This window comes from Medicago sativa, chromosome 8, assembly GCF_051527215.1.
Source record: "Medicago sativa cultivar Bolivia chromosome 8, Bolivia_mono, whole genome shotgun sequence".
NCBI classification, from domain to species: Eukaryota; Viridiplantae; Streptophyta; class Magnoliopsida; order Fabales; family Fabaceae; genus Medicago; species Medicago sativa.
The window spans coordinates 12863732-12881904 of record NC_140756.1 but is presented as its reverse complement, the minus strand read 5'-3'; the positions used below and the strand labels follow the sequence as shown (position 1 = coordinate 12881904).

At 31.4% G+C, this 18173-nt stretch overlaps 2 protein-coding genes across 2 annotated transcripts; both read left to right on the top strand.

Annotated features, from left to right (window-relative positions):
* Positions 1–1668: 1668 nt before the first annotated feature.
* On the top strand, positions 1669–3778 carry LOC146897069 (putative protein phosphatase 2C 33). The gene is made up of 4 exons (XM_085739321.1): positions 1669–2295; positions 2372–2674; positions 2774–2891; positions 3117–3778. Exons 1-4 carry the CDS (start codon positions 2071–2073, stop codon positions 3602–3604), a joined length of 1134 nt encoding a protein of 377 aa, XP_085595447.1. The 5' UTR covers positions 1669–2070; the 3' UTR covers positions 3605–3778.
* A 6092-nt stretch (positions 3779–9870) lies between these two features.
* On the top strand, positions 9871–12909 carry IDD11 (indeterminate(ID)-domain 11). The gene is made up of 3 exons (XM_085739320.1): positions 9871–10615; positions 10719–11115; positions 11787–12909. Exons 1-3 carry the CDS (start codon positions 10408–10410, stop codon positions 12733–12735), a joined length of 1554 nt encoding a protein of 517 aa, XP_085595446.1. The 5' UTR covers positions 9871–10407; the 3' UTR covers positions 12736–12909.
* Positions 12910–18173: the final 5264 nt, after the last annotated feature.

The following is an 18173-nucleotide window of genomic DNA, read 5'->3' as shown; positions in this document are numbered from 1 at the left end:
AAAGGAAATATTAAAGTGGGGTCTTTTAAAATCTGGTTTTAGAAAGAAAAAAAAGTATAAAAGGAAATATTAAAGTGGGGTCTTTTAAAATCTGGTTATTATAATGATATGATATGATAAGATTATTATAGCTTTATCATTTTATGTGAAATTTATCTTCAAGTGTGTTTTTTTTTAAAGGTTCAAGCTTTTTTTTTTTTTTGAAGGAAAGGTTCAAGCTTTTTGAAATGCAAGTTATTTGCGCTTGCACAATACAATATTATTTCTTTTTGAAGAAAACATAACTACTTCATTTCTTAGAGAACGTTAGTAATAGTCACCTTGACCTTACCGACATATGAGCTACCATATCTATTTGTCTCTTAGTTAAACACAATTGTAAAAAAAAAAAAAAAATTAAAGATTTCGAGTTTGAATCTGAGAAACCACAAAAGATATCACCATAACAATGTCACATTACCTTCAAAAGCAACATCGAAATTAAACTTGAGCATACGCATGGGGTTTTGGTCCAATTCATGTCCGGAGCAAATCATCACTTGGTTGCTGCCAATTAACAATATTAATAAGGTGCCACAATGAAGTTTTAAGGAGTATAGGATTTATAAGGTATGAATATGTTTGAAACACCAGTGGAATATCATGGGGAAGAGAAGAGTCATCACCTATCCTCCATCTTGACCCTACATTACTCACAGTTCAAGCATTGCAAATACTTCGCCATAAAAATTTAGCATTATGCCCAACATACGCATGAAGAAAATCGCATTAAGGGTTTAACACCTTGTATTGTGATTTTCACCGTCCAATTAACATTTTCCGATTTGATTTCGTGGTTGATTCTAAAACAACAGGCTTGATGTTGCAGAATTCGGTAATCAAGCGAGACTGTTTTATCAGCTAGTGCCAATATTTATTTTGAAATACCCTATTGTATCAATACGTTTCATGTTAATGACATGCTATAAACATGACATGGGGTTTCATCACTTCATGGTATATTTCTTGTAACTAGAATTTGTTAAATTTTAGTCCGATGCTCTTTACAAGTAAGTTTAAAGTTGTATGATATATTCTTGTTCAAAAAAAAAAAAAAATTGTATGACATATCTTATATGAATAAAAAAAATTATAGGCTAAAGTGCAACTTTGGCCCCTTATCTTTCAAAAAGTTGCGATTTTGGCCCCCTAACTTTGAAAACTACAATTTTGGCCCCTTAACTTTGAAAACTGCTGAGAAGGCGACACGTGTCCAAAAAAAGGGGCCATTTTGAAAAGATAAGGGGTCATAATCGCAACATTTTGAAAAGATAAGGGGTCAAAAGACATTTCCCTTATGTTAGGGGTTAAAAGAGCATATTTCCCTTAACATGGGGGGCCAAAATTGTAGTTTTCAAAGTTAAGGGGCCAAAATCGCAACTTTTTGAAAGATAGGGGGCCAAAGTTGCACTTTAGCCAAAATTATATTCACCAAATTTTTCCTTTTATCTACGTTATTTTCGCAAGTTTGGGATAAGATTGTCACATTTAGCTTATAAATTAAATATGTGTGATATACTCTTTAATTAACAGAAAATTGTTATTGGTTTAAAGTGTATGTATCATAGATCGTGAATGCTTATCATATTTAGAGAGATAATTGGATTTGGCGTAATTATAGGTAGGTAGGTGTGAATGTGAGAGATAAGAGGATGAATTGGGATCAGATTATCTATCTACCTATCAATTAACCATAGGTTATAAACAAAAACAACGGGAAGGTTTTGACGAATTCCTTTCTCTATCTCTTTGTTTGGTGTGATGTAATGTATGTGAAGTGCCACTTGTGCAATCACATATCCTTAACTTCTTATCAAATTAAAAATATATCCATATCATATATTCAGTTGAATTTTTTTGCTATTTTTGATAGACGGTTATTGTTGTTACTATTTCTGGAAAATATTATATCTTATCGTTATCCGTATGAAAATCTTTAAAAAAATCATTATCCGTATGAAAAAATGTCATTGAATTTGAATTGAGTTGTGTGCGTGTGTTATTGTTGTATTCATTGTCGTGTTGGGATCAATGGGATTGTGCATCTCAGGAGCTTCTTTAGCTCCTTCTACTGATACAAATTATTATTATGAATCTCCATTTTCATCCTATACACATAAACGTGATTCGGGCGTGGAAATGGGGTTGCACAGAGTTCCTGGAAGAATATTCTTGAATGGTTCATCTCATGTTGCTTCCTTGTGTTGCAAGCAAGGCAGAAAAGGCATCAACCAGGATGCAATGCTTCTTTGGGAGGTATTATTTCTCTTCATTCTTCAATCTTTGATGTGATATATCATTCAATCAAATAATAAATGTATATATTTTTCAGAACTTTGGTTCCATGGAGGACGTCGTATTTTGTGGTGTATTTGATGGGCATGGACCTTTTGGACATGTGGTCGCCAAGAAAGTCAGAAATTCTTTCCCTTTAAAGCTAATGGAAGAATGGAATTCATGTCTTCGTGATGATTATGATAATAATAATTATAATCAAAATAATAATAATAACCATTTCGCGATATTGAGAGAATCATTTTTGAAAGCGTCTAAGTTTATGGACAACGAACTGAGATCGCAATATTCCATGGAATCTTATGGCAGTGGGACTACCGCTGTTACCTTGCTCAAGAAGGCATGTACGCCATTTCATTTCTTTTCATCTTATTTCGTTAAAAGAAAGAGAGAAAAAAATACTTATTTGCGCATTCCTCCCTCACTTTTCTTGTTTCAGGGTGACGAACTAGTTACTGCAAATGTTGGAGACTCGAGAGCGGTTTTAGGTACCCTAGATCCAAATGGTTCTCTTATTGCTCTTCAGTTGACAACTGACCTCAAGCCAAATCTTCCAAGTATGATATAATTTCTTTGTTGCATACATAGTACTACATTTGCATACATAGTACTACATTCAGGTTCTATATATAAGAAAAAGTTGCGTCAACAAAATATATGTATTTGATTTAATATTTTGTCTATTAACATCAACTTTTGTTAACACAATGTTTTCTTATATATATGATCAGAGGCAGGGAGTATAATCTTATTCATGATTATTGTGCTTGTGTGTTAATTAGGGGAAGCAGAGAGGATAAGGATTTGTAAAGGAAGGGTGTTTGCCCTAGACAACGATTCAGCAGTTCCTCGACTTTGGCTTCCCAATGTTGATTCACCTGGCCTAGCTATGTCACGAGCTTTTGGTGACTTTGTCCTCAAGGACTCAGGACTCATATCTGTTCCTGAAGTCTCGTATCACCGCATCACCGACCATGATCAGTTTGTTGTTTTAGCCACAGATGGGGTTTGGGATGTTTTGTCCAACAATCAAGTTGTGACCATTGTTGCATCTGCTCCACGATCTTCAGCTGCTAAACTAGTTGTTGAGGCAGCTGTTCAAGCATGGAAGACCAAGGTTCCAAACTCTAAGCCTGATGATTGTTCTGCAGTTTGCCTATTCTTTCATTCAAACACCAATGCTAGTACTCCTAACACTAAGACTGGTATGGGTACATGGGAGGAGGGGGCAAAAGAATCACCCTACAAAACTAAACAAAAGCACCTATAGCATATGTTCTCCCTTAATGATCTCAACCCTCTCTCTTTTTTGTTAAGAAGGTTGGGAGTTTTAGTTTTTTTTTTTGTTTCTCTGTCAATATTTGATAGATCATGTAAAGGACTGTGTGTATATTTGATAGATCATCATCATATAGACTTTGTAAACCAAGTCTCTTTTTTTAAATCTTATTTGGTTTACCAACATATTTCCTTTTGTACAACTTCATTAATTCACTATTGTCTTGTTGATTAATCTAGTATAAATGTACAACTCGGTATTGTTCTATTACACCTTAAAGTTTCACAATGCTTGAGAATCGAGTCTAGTGGTAGTTTATAAACAACACTCACATTTTTTAACTCAACCGACACCTTTCATAAAACACAAAACTTTGAAGGGCTTACACTAAAAGTGAACAATATTTCGAAAGGCCGTGTGGCGTATTTGAGGTTTAAATGAAACCTTGGCACCGTTTGTAGCAGTCGGACTCACGAACTCTCCCTTAGCCTCGACCAGGAACGAAACAATTAAGTCTGAAATCGGGTAAAAAACAATAATTTACATGACATTGTTTTAAAGGATTGTTAGCAAAATCATTGTGTGGGTGTCTACATTGACAATTATGGGTTTCTTCTTTAAGAACACAAATTATATTTCAACAAGGATCAAGCAGCTACAAGCATTGTGGGTTATAATCCCAACTTTCTGCTCTGAGTACGTACTCCAAGAAAGACACATTTTTATTGGTTGGTTGTGTTTATTGTAGCACTTTTCCTCCCATTTCTTTTGATGCAATTTTATATCAATTCTTAAATTTAAACACACTTAAATTTTATACATCTATTCAACACTTTATCTTTTCTTTATCATTCATTCTTCTTATCACTTCATCAAAGCATCACATTTATGATGCCAATCTCTCTATTTTTCCTTTTCCCTCTCAAAGTGTCATATGGCTTTTGGGTGTAGATAAACTCTTATGTTGAGTTTACCGGAAGTCAAGTTAATGAGGTCGCTCATAAATTAACAAAGATAGTCTCGTAATGCTAGCTCCCACCTCTATAGTGATCTATTGTCATGTCTTTGGTCCATTTTAAATAATGAAATGTATTTTGTCAAAAAAATAATAGTGACCTCTATAGATTAGTGATCTATTGAGTTGCTTCTTTAAAAAAAAAAAAATTTATATACTATAGTTACATCTTTTGATTTTTTAAACAATGTCCACACTTGTTAGAATTTTCTATAAGTTTATGCAAACTTTCAACACAAAAACTACAAATGCATACATGAATTTACTCTTTCATGATCAGACAATAAACATACAATAATTGTATTGGCATAATTAGGTCCAATAATTGTATTGGCATAATTTGGTCATAAGCAAACACTTGTGAAAAGACCGTTTTTTGATCCACGTTGGAATGTTTCATCATGTCTAGCATAATCGTCTGTTTATTAGGGGAAAAAGGTTGATGAAACAAGGGAAATCTTAATTGAATTTCGAGCTTATATTTGATTTAAAGAAAAGCATTGCATGATTGATGTTATTAATAGATAATGCTGTGATGAGCAGCACCACAAAGTATCCGCAAGTCACATCTTTTTGATGAATTTGTAATTTACTTAAAATTACATAATAAATCAAGGGTTAAATAAATTTTTAGTCTGTATAAAAATATCAAATTTAGTTTTTAAGTTTTTTTTTTCAAACAATAATCCTTTAAGTATTTTTTATCGGTATTTTTTGTTCCTATTTTTAAGTTAATTAAAGTATATCGCTTTTGGAGCAACATGTTCTCTCCTTTCTTTTCTTTGTGGGGCAGATAGTTTTATTTTATTAAAAAGGGTTTGGAAAAGTTTTGATCCGTTAAAAGTCATTATCTTTTCTTGGCAAATGCTTCAACATTGTTTACCTACAAGAGAGAATTTGTTGAGGTGTGGGGCATTTGAGCCGGGAAATGAACCGAAATGTTGCTGATTTTCGAGGGTGAAGGAAACGGAAGACAACCTATTTGCAAAGTGTGAGTTTGCGAATGAAATTTGGTATAAGATTTTTCATTGGTTAGGCGTATCCATGATACGGATACGGTTTGGGGACCTCTTTGTCTTGTGCTAGAAAATTGTTGTTTATGTCTTGGGAAAAATAAGAAAGCCAAGGGGTTGCTTCTATAACCATGCCTTGGCAGTGGTTTGCTATCTAAAATGATGGGACCTATGTGCCTTTTCTTCAAGTGGTTTGTTAATCCATTGGAATGTATCTTTATCGTGGAGAACTATTATGCTCACCAACCACTTAGCAAAACCTGGTCAAAAACAAAAATCACTTGGCAAAACGATTAATTATTTCTAGTCACCATCACATTATTGACATAAAAAATCTGCATTAAACTTTAGTTGCAGTGTCCATTCATAATGTGATTGTTGATACGTTGATTACCACGATTGTGACTACCATATATTCATATATACACATTGCTTTGTATGTAATTTGAATTTCATATGAAGAAAAAAAACTTGTATAATCGATGTTTCATTATAACACTCCTTAGTAGGTAAAATTAAGTGTAAGAATAATTTTGTTCTTGACGGAATAAATTATTATGAATGGTGACTTGCGCTATGATCATATGATCAAACACACAATGCTTAAATATGTAAATGATATCACCATATATTGATCAATTTAAATAATTATTTTTTTAAAGGATGATCAATTTAAATAATTGTAATTTTACTTCAACATGTATACATTAATTCATTTTATTCGTTTGGGAGTAGCAATTGATGTTTGATTGTATTTTTTGTTGGGTATTGATTTTGTGCAGAAAAATGAGAGTGATATGTAGACTTGGAGACACGGTCATAGTGATTTTTGTTGGGTATTGAATTATTTATTTTATGCGGTAAAATAAGCTTATCGGATGTTGGTGGAACTTAAATTGTATTAGTGTGTGAATTAAAAAAAAAAAAAACTTAATGATCGTCTCAAAGTCTAAAAAATGATCTGGTAAAAATAAAAACAAATATTTGGACATGACCACAAAGCATGTGGGTACCTGCTCAAACCAAATCCAAATTAACGTGTTTTCTCCGTTTTGATTGAGTTTGAGTATGTGTTTGAGTTTTCTCCGATTTCAAAACATGAGTGTGGGACATGTAATGAAGATATAATTACCCACACATACCCAAACTCGTCTCAAATGTAAAAAAATCAATTAATTATCTCGTTTATATAAATAGAAACTCAAACCCTAAATCATTCCACTCACACAACCAAAGTCTAAGTCTTTCAGACGACACTCACTTCTCTAAGTTCTCTCTCTTCTCCTTCCACATCTCACGCCCTCAGTCTCTCTCTTATCCATCACCATAGTCATCGATCTCCATCATCTTTTTGCTCGATAATGCCTTACAACATTGATCCCGGGCTGAAAAATATTACTTTTTTATTATTATTATTTTTATCCACGGCGGGGATGTGGATGGGGTGGGGATACTCGATATATCCCATCGAGGACAGAGATGAAATTCAATTTCTCATTCCCGTTGGATATGGGTGGGGTAATGCGTAAGTATTTGGGAATATGGTATGGAGACGGGGAAGGTATAACCCGTCCCCATCCTGCCCATTGCTATGCCTACACACATTTTATTAATGTAATTTAACATTCTTCTTATTTTTGATCATGTAATATATGTGAAATCTATAAAAATTTCTTAGAGGTTGAATTTTTTTACAATTGTTTGCATACATGTTTAAAACGTTAAAATATGGCTTTCTACAGCAAAAAAAAAATTAGAATTTTTCAACAAAAGAATGATTGATTAATTATGAAAAGGCATATTTTTAACGTCATAAATATGTATGCAAAAAGTCATGAAAAATTCAACATCTGAATCACTTCTCTCTACTGCTCGTAGATTACAAAGTAAGAAATGAGATGAATATCAAATTACATGATTTGAATATGTATTTTTAATTTTAGAGGATCAATTGAAACAATTAACCATTGTTTTTACTATATCATCATTAAAGTTGGTACAAAAAATTTCTTCACCACTCGTTTATGGATATGTGATGATATATGTATAAAGAGAGATTATGACTATTTAGCATTTTACTTTAATTATTTATCCTTTAAAAAAACATTTTCCTTTAATTAATTATCTTATAAAAAAAATCAATTAGTATCTCACAAGAATCACAAAATTTTGGAACTCTTGACTGCGGGCCTTGGAATCAACTTTAATGTAAGAGAGAGTGTCTACAAAGCAACACTGATATACACGAGTCTCCAACTTGAGGTGGCTTTTAAGGTGGGAAATTGTTTCATATGGTTTAAAATTATCACTTTAGATATGTAAAATTGATTTTGATATACTTGTCTACTCTATAATAGATTGATTTTGTCTCTAGAATTTATTCTATATAAAATTAAAGTTAACTTTAAAAATAATTTTTATAATAGATTTATTTTGTCTTTAGAATTTATTCTATATAAAATTAAAGTTAACTTTAAAAATAATTTTTACATTTAAATTTATTGTTCAAATAACTTTATATAAATGTATTTAAACATAAATCACTTTACATTTAACTTTATTTTTTCCCGAATCAATTCACTAAAATTTTTCTTACTACAAAATCAAACATATACTAAGTATAGAATATCATGGTATTACTTGTTTTAAATGGTAGTGCCTTCAAATTCAACCTATATTTGTTTTCTTTAGTTGAGGTAGGGTAACTCTACTCATTTGAACCCTTAAGGAGTTTGAGGTTTAGAATTTAAATCGCAGACAAAGAGAATAAAAACTAATTTAACAATTAATATATTAACATTTGACATTCAATTTTTTTCCCCCTTATTTTTGTTGAATAGATCACAACAATATTTCAGTCGGTCACTATCTCAATTGTATGTATGTGGAGAATGCCAAACTTAAGTATTTATCTACCATAAATCGTATTCCACATATAACACTTCCTTATCTTAGCAATTGTAATAGAGTTTTATTTTATTTTATTTTTATGGAAAATTTGAAATAGAGTTGAATAATAATTTGTAGTGTTGAAGTTTGTTGTATGTCCCACATCGCTCAGGTTCCCGGGCTGTCGAGTGTATAAATATACTTGAGTTCCCTCCTCCTTTGAGCTAGCTTTTGGGATGAGATCCAAGCTTATTTAACATGGTATCAGAGCCGGGTTAAGGATTGCGATGTGGGAATTTGACCCAGGTCCACGCTAGGTTCCACGCTAGCCACGCTAGGTCCCACGCTACGCGTGAGGGTGGGTGTTGAAGTTTGTTTTGTATGTCCCACATCGCTCAGGTTCCCGGGCTGTCGAGTGTATAAATATACTTGAGTTCCCTCCTCCTTTGAGCTAGCTTTTGGGATGAGATCCAAGCTTATTTAACATGTAGCATTATTAATTCATTTTTTCCATGCTGATAATGACTAGGGAGACAAAAATTGTGGCTATTAAATATTGTGCCTAAAGTTTTCTAGGCACGCAGCATTGCCCAAGGAAGACTTTCTCCCTAACAAGATCATTTGTTTACAATTTAAAACAAAGAACCATGCAAAATTTGTCAGAAAATTCAGCTTTTTTCATAGTCAATAGTTACAATGATAGTGAAATGGAAGATGGTGAAAAAGAAGTGTAGAATAAAATACAAGAACTTTATATAAAAATGAATTAAGAGGGTATACTTTTAGCCATGCTTGTTAGAATTTAATCAATGAATCAATCATGTCACAGTAAAAGCTGAGATAAACTCCCCCATTCAATTTATACCAGAAAACCAAAATTAACAAATGCATCACACATTTACTTCATGCAATTCAAATTTGCTAATTTAAACTCCTCCATTTTCTAATTTTCTAATCTATACCAAAACTAATTAAGATAAACTCCTCCATTTTCCACACTTTACATTAAATATTTATAATACAAAAGAAGTGATATACTAATATGATACAACAATGAAAAGACACAAAAAAAAGTTGAAGTGTAACAAGACTTGATAAGGTAAAAATTGTGAAAAAATGTGCTATACTTTTGCAAGAGAATGGAAAGACATAATGGTACTATACATGAAGAAAAGAAAGTATTTTAGCAAAAAATAAACAGAACTTTATTAAAAAAAATGATATTTTCTAATGTTGTGAAAGAGAACAGAGGAAAAGACAGAAAGTGCAACGTCAGAGTTTAGCAGTAGGGTTCCCCTTTGGTTTGTGGTTTTGGACAAGTTCAGGGATTCCCTCTTCTCATCCACATCTCTCTCTCTCTCTCTCTCTGAAACAACCAAGTCTATATTTTTGTTCATATTTGTGTGGCTATAGTTGGATTTTTCTTGGTAACATTATCAACTATGGTTATCAAACTATGAACAAGAAACAAATGTAGATTACTACTTCTTATTCATCTTCACTTCCATTTATCATCTCTTGTTTCTTTTACTAACTCAAATAAAAAACAAAACTTGTCTCTTGGGTTGGTTCCAAACTATATCACCAAAAAAACCAACTAGTCCTTGTTCTTGTTCCATCCTTCATAAACTGTTTCTGAGTTCAATATCAACTTTTTTCTTCTTCTACTTTGTTCATTCTCTCTCACTATTCACTACTGTGAACTAAATAGTGTTTGTGTTCTTTTTCTGTTTTTGGCAAGGTTTTTTTATCTGTCTTTAGATCCATAAAAACATTACCAACATATCAAAAACACAAAGATCTATATGGTCTAAAACACAACACAAAACAAAACAACCTTAGCTTTCTAGAACAAAACCTTAAGTTGTAATCATAAGATGGTAAAAGGTTTGATGATGTTCCAACAGCAACAAGTAGTGGAAGAAAACATGTCAAACTTAACTTCTGCATCTGGTGAAGCTAGTGTTTCTTCTGGTAACAGAACTGAAATTGGTACTAGTAGTAGTTACCCTCAAGTTCAACAACAATACTTGGTTCCTCCAACTCAACCTATGAAAAAAAAGAGAAATCTCCCTGGTAACCCAGGTTTGTTTTCATCTTTCTTTTTTCCAATTTTTCATATTCAGTCATTTTTTTGTTTTGTTTTGATAAACATGTTATTTGTTTGAAAAATGTTTTTTTTTTTCAGACCCTGATGCTGAGGTTATAGCTATGTCACCAAAGAGTTTACTAGCAAAAAACAGGTTCATTTGTGAGATCTGCAACAAAGGCTTTCAAAGAGATCAAAATCTTCAACTTCACAGAAGAGGTCATAATTTACCATGGAAGTTGAAGCAAAGAACAAGCAAAGAGATTAGAAAGAAAGTTTATGTATGTCCAGAACCAACTTGTGTGCATCATGATCCATCAAGAGCATTAGGGGATTTGACTGGAATCAAGAAGCACTTTTCCAGAAAACATGGTGAGAAGAAGTGGAAATGTGAAAAGTGTTCAAAGAAATATGCTGTTCAATCTGATTGGAAAGCTCATTCCAAAACATGTGGCACTAGAGAATATAGATGTGACTGTGGAACCCTCTTCTCAAGGTAACTAAATTAACATCAAAATATTCAATGTCATGTGAATTTTTTTAGTTCAGACATTAATTTCATTCATTTATGAAGGTGGTCATAGGTTTTGAATTGTATCCTAGGTTGACTTTGGTGCAAAAATTTCACATTATTAATACTAGGGTCATGTTATCCAATGTCTCTAGGACACCGGTTAACGAAGTCAAAAGAGGAAATTTTAAACCAAAAAGAAAACATTTTAAATTTTTAATGCATTGAATACACAACTTTCAATTCAAAATATTACTATATTTGACTCCTTAACCGGTGTTCTGGGGACACTATTAGCATTTCCCTTAATATTATATAGTTTTACATTTATTTTTACACACACTTGATTTCTTACATCGGAGAAGATGATGATGATGATAAGACATTGATATAGCACTCTCCCATAATCACTAATTCCATTCTTTGGAAAAAGTGGAAATTCCTAGTAAGGAAATTTTTTAATGCACTACCTAATAATAGACTATTTGTCTTTAAAGTATTTAGGAAGTTTTTAAAAAATGTTGAAAAAGTAAAGAGAAAGAGAAAAGGAGGGTTAATATTTTTTCACTGTCACACACATATATTTATAGTATATTTAGCATATAGCACTTTAGTAAAATTTATTAATTTTGTAATTTTTATGATGAGTTTTGCAGAAGGGACAGTTTCATAACACATAGAGCATTCTGTGATGCATTAGCAGAAGAGAGTGCAAGAGCTATGACAAATAATGCAATGCCAATTTTACCCTCACAACAACAACCTTCATCATCATCTTCTCAACATCATCACATGATAAATCTACAAAACCAATTCAATAATCCTCAACAAGATATTCATAATTTCCCATTATTGAAAAAAGAACAACATAATCAAAGTTTTAACCTTTCTGAAATTCCACCTTGGCTTGGCCCACATAATGTTGATCATCTCTCATCATCATCATCAATATTTTCTCAAAGTAATCAATTTTCATCACAAACACAACATCATCAAGAAAACCCTAACCCTAGTCTTGTTCATGTTCCTGGACCCACACTCCCTTCTTACCAAACAGTACCTTCAGCTCACATGTCAGCTACTGCATTGTTGCAGAAAGCAGCTCAAATGGGTGCAACAATGAATAGAACTGGTTCTGCTTCTTCACCAACTATGAATATTAAGACCCACCAAGTTGATTCTCTCAATAATGTCTCTGGTAACTTTGGTTTGAATTTGTTGTCATCATCACAAGAACAACAACATCAACAAAACACACCAACAACTACTGCAACTACTTCTTCATATCTTAGTAATATTCATGATGTTATGTTTTCTTCTTCATCTCCTTCTGGATTTGAAGCAACCCAATTTGATGAAATGTTTGGTGGCATTATGAATTCAAAGAAAGATCAAAACTTGCATGATGAGAAAGTAATCTCTAAAACAACCACCAATGACGGTGGCGGCGGCGGCGGCGGTGGTGGAAATGAAGGTTTGACAAGAGATTTCTTGGGGCTTAGGCCATTGTCACATAGTGACATTCTAAGTATTGCAGGGATTGGAAACTGCATGAATGATCAACAACAACAAAATCAATCTCAAAAGCCATCATGGCAAGGTTAGGTCCATATATACAAGGGATATATATTATGGATTTTTGGTTAAATTTTATTCATCTTCTATATAATTTTTATTCTTTTTCATTTTGGTGGTTCAATTTTGTTATGATCTTTGTTGATATTTATCTTTCCGAAGGGAAGGACCTTTCTTGAATGATCCTAATATTTTCATTGCTTATGTATTTATTTAAGAATATAATAGTTTCATTGATGAATTATAATAAAGCTAGATAATAATGAAATAGATATGTCTAATATATTTCCATAAATAACTAATATTATTTTATATTTATTATGAAAAAAATATTATAGGGAAAAAATATTGTATCACAAGAAGGATAGAATTTTTTATTTTTTTTTTTACAAATGAAGGATAGCAATAATCTTTGTTTACAATAATAAAAATTACTTTTAATTTTTTCTCGTATTACGTAATACCCACCATGATAAATATTTTTCATGAATTACTAAAAGTATTTTATATATTTTAAATTTTTTTTAGTTAGTCAATATTTAATATTTATTTTGAAAATGAGTAAAAGAAAAGGATACAAAATTGGATAGTACATTTTCATTTTTTTTTCTAGGAAGTTAAATTAGCCACCGAAATTGATCGGGGAGAATCACACATGAGATCTTGAGGTACACACCCCATATCCATCAAAGCTAATACAACCAGACCAACTTAAGCGGGTTAACTGAAAAGCACATTACTATATTTTCTTCAATATTTTTATAATTAAGTGTAAAAAACAATGGACTATGTTTATTGCTTTTTCTTAGATAAACAAAAATTACAGCAACATCGTCATTTTTTTTAAGGGACATCATTTATTCAATACTTTTATAATTAAGTGTAAAAAACAATGGACTATGTTTATTGCTTTTTCTTATATAAACAAAAATTACAGCAACATCGTCATTTTTTTTAAGGGACATCATTTATAATTGAACCTCTAAAAAAGTCATTTATAATTGAAATACCATTAGTCTTCTCCTGCTCAAAATTTACTATACATAATCTCCAAAGTTTTAGTATAAAAATTTCAAATTTTTCTATCCCTCAAATTCTAATCACATACTCCAAATTTTTATTTTTAAGAATCAAGTTGATTGATATATAAAGTATATGATAAACCTTCAAATATGTTAATTTAAAATTTAAAATAGGAACTTATTTTATATAAAAGTTTATGATAAACCTTCAAATATGTTAATTTAAAATAGGAACTTAAGGGTTTTAGGGAGAGAAAAATTAATAAAAATATGGGTCGGCGCCTCGGCGGCACTGGTTAAGGAAGGCAAAAGAAGAAATTGCAAGTCAAAAAAAGACACTTTTTAAGCTTTTAATGCATTGATTACATAATTTTCAATGCAAAAATTACTATATTTACTCCCTTAACCAGTGTCCCGGGGTGCATTGGTTAACATTTTCCAAAAAATATTTTATCTCCTTAATTTGAATGTTTGACTAATTTTATTGGTTCAAAGGTTTTTGAGAAATCAAAATCAAATAATTTAGTTGAATTATATCTACATTTTTTTATTAAATCAAAGATTGATTCATATCCAACCATGAAAATGACATTGCAGTCCTATCTGACCGATAGAGTGTAACAATTTCTTTTTTATTTTGGACTGTATCCTCTACTATGATTGTGTAACTCTTTCAGAACTTAAAGCAATATCTTATAATAAATAACATCACAAGTTGTTTGCCATTCATAATATTTTTTTTTATTTATTATATTTTTAACCAGATTTAAAATATATTTTTTTTAAGGAAGGAAAGGATAAAATAATAATTTTGATTAAAAAAAGCAAATAATAATATTAGAGTTTTGTCATATCATATATGTCCCACTCAATGCGACTTTGAACTATTGTGTTCACCAATGTTTACTGTAGTTACGACTTCCAAAAGATAAAAATTCTTTTCTTTTATATATCATCGCTGGAACAGAATTTAAAATGCCATTATTTTGTCATGTACAAATTAAGTAAGGTGGAATATCCAAAGACAAGATCAAAACAACAAGATGAAGACAAAATAACAAGAGTTGGCGACACATGTGCATATAACAACAATAATATATCCTATAGTCTGATTAAGGGAAGTATAAATATTGTCCAAGTATAAAGTTTCATATAAAGTATTTGGACATGGATGGGTATAGATCACATGAAAAAGGCATTGGATTCTTTGTTATGGGAGAAGGATTTGTGTATAATTATACATATGCATCAATATGCATGTTCACCTTGTCTAAATATGTCTTTTTTTTCCCTTATAAAAAAGCATATTTCTTAAATTTTGAGGAATTAAATAACCCAAAAACGTTTAAAAAATAACAATAAATAAAAAGTATATGCTTTTTGATACCTGATGTGGGCACAAGTGGGATCCCTATGGACATCCTTCAAATCTATTGTCCCAATTGTGGTTATTGGGATTTTCTCCGATCTTAAATATTAAGGATGGAGGAATTGTGTGTGTTTGTAAAATAGAAAAACACTTTTTGGAAACCATCCTAAGAACTTGATTATTGTTCATAAGAAACTAAATGTATGTCTCATAAGTATAACTTAAATGATAATTACATAGACGTCTTGATGTGTTGACCGGTCGTAGGTATGAATCTCCGACACTTCTCACCACTTAATATGTGGGATTCTTGTCAATACTAGGCGATTTGAAAAAGAAAATAAAAACTCAATCTTTGATTCAAAGGTATATAATGCCTTTGGGATTTACGTTAACAGTACCATTCAAGGTAACAACATTAGTCTGTTGATAAAATAAAAACATTACCCAAATAATTTCTGATGTTGATAAAAAAAAAACATAATAATTTGTTAGAATCAATTTTATAATGAATCTAGCCGCGATCGAAACTCATACACCCTAAATACCAAGAAATGAGAATTTGAAGGTTCAAACTTACTACTCAACATATAATCTTCATTGAGGGGTGGTTTTGGGTCAATTTTTGACCAGAAATCACCCCATCTTCATTGTTTTCTCTCTATTTCAATCTAAATAAGTGATTTTCACATAGATCTAGGTTTTTTCTTTGTGATTTCATCATCTAAGTGTGGTGGTTTGTTGTTCGTCGTCTTGTGCGGCGCTGTTTGATTTCCCTTCTTCTTGCGGTATTTGATTCATCTTGAAAGTTCAATTATTCAAAGATTTGGGCGCCAACATTGCAGATCTGGAGGCCATGGATATTCCGATCACTTTAATGTTATCATATATTTTTGTAGGCATTATGCCGTTATATGCTATTAACTTGGATGCTGTGAGTTTGTTCGTAGATTCATCCTTTACGTTTTTAGAGGTGTTGAATGATGTAATCTCTCGATTTGAATGAATGAATATCATTTTGAGTTTGTCAAAAAAAAAATATAATCTTAAAGTTTTTTTTTTTTGTGAATACCTTGAGCTTTTTACTACTTGAGCCATAGTTACAAGAATTTTTAAAAGCAACTTTAAGATATGGAAAATGCGATACATACGGTTATCGATCGTCACCCTATATATAATTATGTATGTTAGGTCAATGTTGTACGTAGATATGGGTAAGGTAAGGAAGCTTTGATAGTGGCCTTGGCACAACTAGTTTATTTGTAAAAGGCAAAACATTTGTGCAGCAAAAGATTCCTCTGAATCCCAATGCTCTATCTAGTGCAGTGAGCCTTCATCTTACACATGAAAAGGAAAGGGTTAAACAATTAGGATCCCTATTCTATAATTATATATTTTTGGATGCATTTGGAGAAGCCAAAATTGATTATGGGTGCATTTGATTTGCTAAAAAAATGAATTACGAGACAAGACAACTCTACTTGTATATTCCTTCAAAAAAAAAAAAACTCTACTTGTATAATATTTGATTTGTAAAATTGTTTAATGGACGGGACAAACTGAAAGTAAGGGAAAAAACAAAAACTAAAATTTTTGTCTCTCATCAAACATCACAACTTGTTGTCCTACGTACAAGTTGTTTAAGATACAAAAAAAGTATTGTCTACAAAAAATCGTATAAGATCAACAATTATTCAATATTATAAAAATTTATCTTGTGTTGTATTGTTCTATCTTGTATTGTTCTATACGATGCTTACTGTTTTGCAATAAGTTTTAACATATCTGTCTTCTCTTGATACAATTGATTCAAATTTATTTTAAAATTAATTTTCCATTCAAATTTATTATTCAAATCACTTTTACATAATATGTTACATTCAACTTATTTTTAATCCTAATTAACTTTATATCACCTCAAATCAAAATCCACTAATTCATATAACCTTTTTGTCTCAAAGAAACGCTATGATTAATGTTTTTTATGCAACTTGTTCCTGGTTCCTACAAGCCATTTGTGTGGAGCATATATATACTTCATCCGTTTCAAAATGAGTGTCGCTTTAGCCAAAAAAAATTGTTTCAAAATGAGTGTCGCTTTCAGTTTCCAATGCAATAATAACTTTTTCTTTTCAATTGTACCCTCCAATTAATAATCTGCACACTACTTCCAAAGTATTACTTTTAAAACTAACCAATAGTTAATTAGGATAATTTGGTAAAATAACTATTCTCTTTCTCTTAATCATTGAATTTCTTAATATGTGTGCAAACATCTAAAACGACACTCATTTTGAAACGGAGGGAGTAGTAAATAGTACTGATTTGTGATACTCTTGTAGCTTTATTTTTTACTAGTCCCTCCGTCCCGGAATATCTGACCCATTTTCTAAAAAAAAGTGTCCCAAAATAACTGAGTCATTTCAATTTTCAATACAACTTTCATCATTTCCAATACAATATAACTCTAATTAATACTCCCTCCGTCCCGGAATAACTGACCCATTTTCTAAAAAAAAATGTCCCAAAATAACTGACCCATTTCAATTTTCAATACAACTTTCATCATTCCCAATACAATATAACACTAAATAATACTACTTTTATCATTCCCAATACAATATATTCCATTTTCCCTCTTTATTTATACATTTTTCTTAATATGTGTGAAAAACAAAATTGTGTCAATAAAATTGGGACGGAGGTAGTACTACTTTCATCATTTTCAATACAATATATTCCACTTTCCTCTTTATTTATACATTTTTCTTAATCTGTGTGAAAAACCAAACTGACTCAGATAAAACGGGACGGTGGGAGTAATGAAAAATTAATGATTTGGTGATTGGATGTTTGTCATATTTATGTAAGTGCTGAAATTTCTTTTATGTGAGAAAAGGAAGGTGCAAAAACAGCTAAACGTAAAAGGAAAAAGTAGTGGGCTACCTAGGAAGCAAGCTATAGCACGCAGAGCAAAAAGCACAATCCCCTATTACCAATATTCCTGTACTCTATACTGTTTGTATTGGTTGTATAAGTGCTTTTTGTCCTGCATTTTCAATTACTAGCACAAGGCA

Bases quoted from the DNA above. Each gene is read 5' to 3' on its own strand.
- IDD11 (XM_085739320.1), top strand. From the start codon at position 10,408: ATGGTAAAAGGTTTGATGATGTTCCAACAGCAACAAGTAGTGGAAGAA. The intron at 10,616-10,718 runs GTTTGTTTTCAT...TTTTTTTTTCAG, and splicing joins AAATCTCCCTGGTAACCCAG to ACCCTGATGCTGAGGTTATA. The intron at 11,116-11,786 runs GTAACTAAATTA...TGAGTTTTGCAG, and splicing joins TGTGGAACCCTCTTCTCAAG to AAGGGACAGTTTCATAACAC.
- LOC146897069 (XM_085739321.1), top strand. From the start codon at position 2,071: ATGGGATTGTGCATCTCAGGAGCTTCTTTAGCTCCTTCTACTGATACA. The intron at 2,296-2,371 runs GTATTATTTCTC...TATATTTTTCAG, and splicing joins ATGCAATGCTTCTTTGGGAG to AACTTTGGTTCCATGGAGGA. The intron at 2,892-3,116 runs GTATGATATAAT...TGTGTTAATTAG, and splicing joins CCTCAAGCCAAATCTTCCAA to GGGAAGCAGAGAGGATAAGG.